The sequence below is a fragment of the Etheostoma spectabile genome, chromosome 10 (assembly GCF_008692095.1).
Source record: "Etheostoma spectabile isolate EspeVRDwgs_2016 chromosome 10, UIUC_Espe_1.0, whole genome shotgun sequence".
NCBI classification, from domain to species: Eukaryota; Metazoa; Chordata; class Actinopteri; order Perciformes; family Percidae; genus Etheostoma; species Etheostoma spectabile.
Genome location: NC_045742.1, coordinates 13,758,672 through 13,764,266, shown reverse-complemented (window position 1 = coordinate 13,764,266; position 5,595 = coordinate 13,758,672). Strand labels below are relative to the sequence as shown.

Below are 5,595 nucleotides of genomic sequence, written 5' to 3'. Positions count from 1 at the left end.
ATTTTGAGGGTTCATTAAATATGATGGAAAAATAATAGTACTGCTTTAGGCCCAACAATGGAGGACATCCTCAAAGATAAATACCAACAAAATCAAAGCAATAAATGGGAAGTGCTCACATTTATTACCTGACTTTGATAAATCTGAAAAATGGTATAAAGCTTTAACATTGCATTATGAAAATCAAGATGTAAGGGTGGTTTTATGTTGCGTCAAACAATTAGATATTTATGAGCTAGAAGTTAAAGCAGCCAGGGAGTCTACAGCTAAACCATGGTCAGTTTGAGGAAACCTGCTGCTTTCTATTAAGTTTGATCTATGACTAAGAACAGCCTGAGTCGTTCCTCTCAGAGTCTGTGATTTATGCTGGGACAAGATTAATGATATAATTGTGACCAGTACATATAACCAACAGCCCTATTTTTCATGATACATTATCCCTATATCACCAATCACTCAGAGTTCTGCAGTGTGCTTCTCTAGTAACGCAAGACTAAAAGAAGGGTGTCATTTACATACTCTAAAAAAGCCGGGGTGAAAGAATTAGCTAAATGTCTGTAGTTAAAACTCTTTTCAGCTTGTTGGTTTTCCTGTTTTCATTTTTGATCCAACATTCATTGAGTATTTAGAAAGACGGAATGGGATTGAAAATAATTCCTCTTAAAATTCAAGACCGGAGACAGCAGATAATATCCAAATGTTGGAATCTCTAAAATGTGGCAAAAATAAACTTGTTTTTATTGCCCATTTCTACTTGTTTTTTCAACTCTTTTCCGCCTGCAGATTTTGGACATTGTGATCTGAGCTGTCAGATCTACATACACTCAATCTCTTCATCAAGAAAAGGGTTAAAGGCCTTTACCTCTAACTGCACTTTGCAAGGAACACACATTGTTTGGAACACACATTGCATGCTTTACACTGAACCGATACGCCATAGCTATAGCTCATGAGCCTGATTTGTGCACAATAAATAAATCTTCTGCAGAAATGACAGATAGCTGTTATTCATCTGCTACCCATACAATAGTGGATACTGTGAAGTTTATTCTGGCCCGTCTATCATGAGTGGCGGTACCTCTGGGAAGAACAAGAGGGGCCACGTAGGCAAACTACATATGTGAAAAACACAAGATGTTTTGTCAATATGAATGCTGATTCTTTTCCAATAATGTTGGAGTGACAGTATGAATATGCAAAGAGGTTTTGACATCCTACCTTTTAACATTTTGACAGCAACAGTCTTGCAGGTTGAGAGCTTGTCGATCCCAAAGGCAGAAGCCTCTACCACTTTTCCAAACGCACCGTGGCCAAGAGTTTTGCCTGGCAAAGGAAGAAGGTATTTGGTAAGTGGAATTTCCTGTGCCTCGGGCAGAAAAATCAGACTAGATTTCCTGTCAGTCAGGCTATGGGTCTGTAATTAAAACAACACGCTGGCAGGCAATTTCTCTGGAGAATTTATGGCTAACGTAAGACTGGATCAGCACAGGTCACTGATAAGTAATGACCCCACACAACAGCTGCAGAGAAGGGTGACATCTATTACATGTATCCTAATGGGACTGTGTATATTCTCACCATGAACCACTTTTAAAATGAACTTTTAACCTTTTGTAACTTCTTGTCTGAGTGCTGATATTCACCCGCATTGCTCTGGGTAGTATCAGGTGTTTCTGCCAGACAACCAGAAATATCAGACACAGTGAAATAAATGAAATTGTTTTTTTTTTATAAATCTACATAATCCCATTCATCACCACAAATAACAAGGACATTACCTGCTTGGTTGTTTAAATTTTCCTTCATCCAGCTTGCTATTTACACACACTAATACTGCGAGATATCAGAAGCGTGACTCTGGATGTTCTGTTAATGTTTAACAACCTTTCATTTGTGGAAAGTTAAGGATTTTAGTTTCTGTCAGCCTATTTAAAATGTAAAACTAAACTAACTACCAGTGTCTAAAGTTGGCGCCTTATGATTGTCTGAAATATATGAAACTCTTTCAATATGAGACACTTCCCCACCCATTGGATTCTCACCTAGTCGCAGGCGGTCTCGGGGGAACTCCCATTTGCTGCTGTCATACTGAAGAAGATCATTCTGCTCCTCGAGGGGACACTCGTCAGGGTCAATGATGATAGACGGACCCATCTTATACTGTGGCGGTTGCTGAGGACAAATATGAATTTCATGATTATCTTCAAGAAGTTTTTGATAAAGACAATCATGGCACAACATTATGTTTAATTTAAAATGATCAGCAAGTGGTGAAAAATGTTGACATGTACATGACTATTAAAATCCTTGCTCTACACACGTCAATGTTTTCTCACTGTCTTTTTTTGCATGGACATATTTAGTTCTTTATGAGTCAGATTATGTGGGAATCATAATCACTGGCTTTCAAAAGAAGCATGAGTCAGTTATTGTAAAACAATCACTACTGGCATGACACTATCCACAACTTCTATTTTAAAGAAATAACGCAATTTCTTACCTTCCTTAGCTTGCGGATGAAGAGGATAAGCATGAGCCAGAGGAATGTGGCTGCAGCTCCTGTACAAACCAAAATGATTACCTCAACGTTTGGCTTCAATTCATCCCCTGGAAAAAAGAGAAGAACTGTTATCAAATACCAGACCTCTTTGGCAAAGAAATCACTGTGTACTTTTCATGAGCTCATAAATTGTCACATAATATTGGCAGGAATATGTGGAGAATTGTGATCCAAAAAAAATGCTAGAAGAGATCTTGGTATTTAACTGGAGATGCTGAGACTTTTATTTCATGCCATTCTTTTGTTTATTTGTTTAATTCAAATTTTATCTGAAAGATTGTATACCAAAAGGAAGTGGAAACACACTTTAGTGTTTATTTCTGGCTTGTTTGGGACATGCACGCCATACTTTCTCCTATAATACACACATATCCCTTGTGTATCTGTGGATATTGTTTCCGGCTCTTATTTCATGCGATCTTTGGAAAAAAAGCCAAAGTAGAACATGCACACCGCTTGATGGAATGGATAACAATAACTGTTGAATATCAAGAGAAATTCAAGTTCAGTTTATGTAATAAGAATCTGTTTAAGTGCCTAGACATGAGCACAACTGGTTGCATGATATATTATCTACACTGCCATCTTCACCTTTTACATGCAATTCATTTTACATGACAACACACAGGTTGGTAGACATGCTAGTCCAATTGTCTACTGTGTGTTTCCAGTTCCTTGGCTGTTGTAGCAGTCAATCTCTTTGCACTCAGTAGTGGACCTTTTAACACTTCACAGAGGTCATGTCCTCAAGGTAAAGACCCTCAGCCAGAGCCTTGATCATAAAACCCTAGAAGGAATTTGCTGGGCATTCCTGGCAGCCATAGATTTTCTGTCAGGGGAAACTTTTCAAACTGAAGTGAGACCAGAGCTATTTGTAGCAGTGACAAGAAAGCATGAGGCCAAGAGGGCCTCTGAGCGGACATGCAGAATATGCATATGACTCTACTGCTTAGATGGATGATTAGTGTATTTGATGTGATCTGTTTTGATGTGACCTGTAGCCACACTGCCTGCAGTACACACCACTTCACATAGAGAAACCAGTATTGTATATGCGGGACGTTGTTGGTGAGTGTTTATTTTCTTTAATGGTTAGGTAATTGATATCTCAAGGTGTCTGAATGACTTACCGATCACAGTAACAACAGCACTTGTTTTTGCGATTCCCTCAGCATTGACGGCTACACACTCATAGAGACCCTCATCGTCTTTCTTCACCCTCTCAATGGTCAGAACCCCATCCTTTCCCACAGTGATACCTGCAACACACAATCTCTCAGTCAAACTGATAATGTTTAAAAATGTGTGGCATTAGACACTTGGGACTCCTGTTGCTGTAAAAAGTATGGCTGAAAACTAACCCGCTCTCACCACAGCTGAAGTTGTGTTAATGCAGAATAATTGAATTTCTACTCTGATGTTTTAAACACGTTTAGCCAGAAATATATTTTTCATGAGACCTCAGGTTATGAAATCATATGAAAAGGATTAAGCATACTTATTTTCCCACAGGAATTAGAGGGCTGGGATAATTGTGTGCGCATGTAAATGCACCTATTACAACCTGAATCCAACTGAATGCAACGTTTACTTTGAAATATGAATTCAACTTCAAAGGGCATCATCTGCAATCAGCATCATATATTTTGTTGACGCTGGCCTGGCTTTTGACACAATAGGAAACTGTCAGCGGCTTTCAAAAGGAATGACAGCTCCACCTGCTGATTACGTAGTTCTACTAATGACAAAATGTATTTATTCTCTTCTAGTCCTTCATCCAGTTTATGCAGTGCTACGACAGGATTGCACTTGTGCCGCTGCTCACCAATATTTTAAAAATTATAAAAAACATTGTATCATATAATGTATTATATGATGTTTGTAGCACATGGATTTGTATTCTCAGGTTACCTGGGCCTTCTTCCACCGGAACGTCATTTTTGTTCCACATGATGTACGGACGAGGAACTCCCAGAGCTAAACAAGCCAGCATCAAGGTGCTGCTACTGTTCACATCTTGATTAGTTAGATTTTGACTCAGCCAGGGGCGTTTTCTCACTGCACCAAACAAAACAAAACAGAAAGTTAGAATTAAAGATGCTGTTGCTCTTTTACTATCTTGTTCAGACAGCGACTCATAAAGTGTTGCGAGTTGTTTTTTTGTGTTCCTATGTGTGCAAACCAACAAAAACATCTGCTTCTCATATCCCTCTCTAACTTACCATCCACAATAAGTTCAGCGGTCTTGAGTTCAAAAATCTTGTAGAGCTTGTATGCTCGGCACTTGTAACCTGTATTGCTGTTTTGGGACACATTATGCAGATGGAGAGAAATGGAAATGGAGTTGCGGCTAAGTTGCAGACTGGACACATTGGAAGTGATCGTTTGATTTCTGGAATCCAACCACTGTAGATTTGTGTATAGGTAGCGAGTTGCCCGACAGGTAAGAATGACGTCATCCCCCTCAATGGCTGTCCGAGGCTTGGTGGTGATTTCTTCAGGGTGATCTAGAATGAATTAGGAAATTAGGATTCCGATGGTGTTAAATCAGTTCAATCTTTAATGATCAGAATGGGTAAACTGGGTTAAAAACCCTGCCTACTCTACCGGTGATTTGATTTCGCCCTGCAGCTCAGTCTGGAAAACTGCAAGTTTAATTCTCCTGCGTCAGTTCACAATTTTGCGGAAACCAATCACAAACTGGCTTATCTACCTGCCACACTATTGGTAGATTTAACACGATGACGATAGAAAAGCTACCGAGCAGCTTCTTGTTTACATTCAACATAGCGGCCACTAAACCCCACTCAAGCGCAGCAACCCATTGATGGCTCTGTCGCTTTTACATCACCCATATTGTTGGTCTGATTGGTTGCGTACAGAGTCATTTGAGCTACAGTGGGGCTCGAAACTTTGGGCACCCTAGGTAAATTTTTTTATTAATGTGCATAAAGAAGGCAAGAAAAGATGGAAAAATCTCCAAAAGGCATCAGATGTCAGATTAGACATTCGTATAATATGTCACAAAAGTTAGA

The 5,595-nt window shown here is 39.2% G+C and overlaps 1 protein-coding gene across 3 annotated transcripts in view; it reads right to left on the bottom strand.

Moving 5' to 3' along the window:
- Positions 1–5,595, bottom strand: part of kdrl (kinase insert domain receptor like) — a 55,494-nt gene that overhangs the window by 19,490 nt on the left and 30,409 nt on the right. For all 3 annotated transcript variants that reach the window (XM_032528582.1, XM_032528581.1, XM_032528583.1), the window contains 6 exons: positions 4,783–5,067; positions 4,472–4,618; positions 3,691–3,819; positions 2,501–2,607; positions 2,043–2,172; positions 1,219–1,323 (listed from right to left, as the gene is read on the bottom strand). In XM_032528582.1, coding sequence (XP_032384473.1) covers positions 1,219–1,323; positions 2,043–2,172; positions 2,501–2,607; positions 3,691–3,819; positions 4,472–4,618; positions 4,783–5,067 — 903 coding nt within the window. The remainder of the gene's footprint in view (positions 1–1,218; positions 1,324–2,042; positions 2,173–2,500; positions 2,608–3,690; positions 3,820–4,471; positions 4,619–4,782; positions 5,068–5,595) is intronic.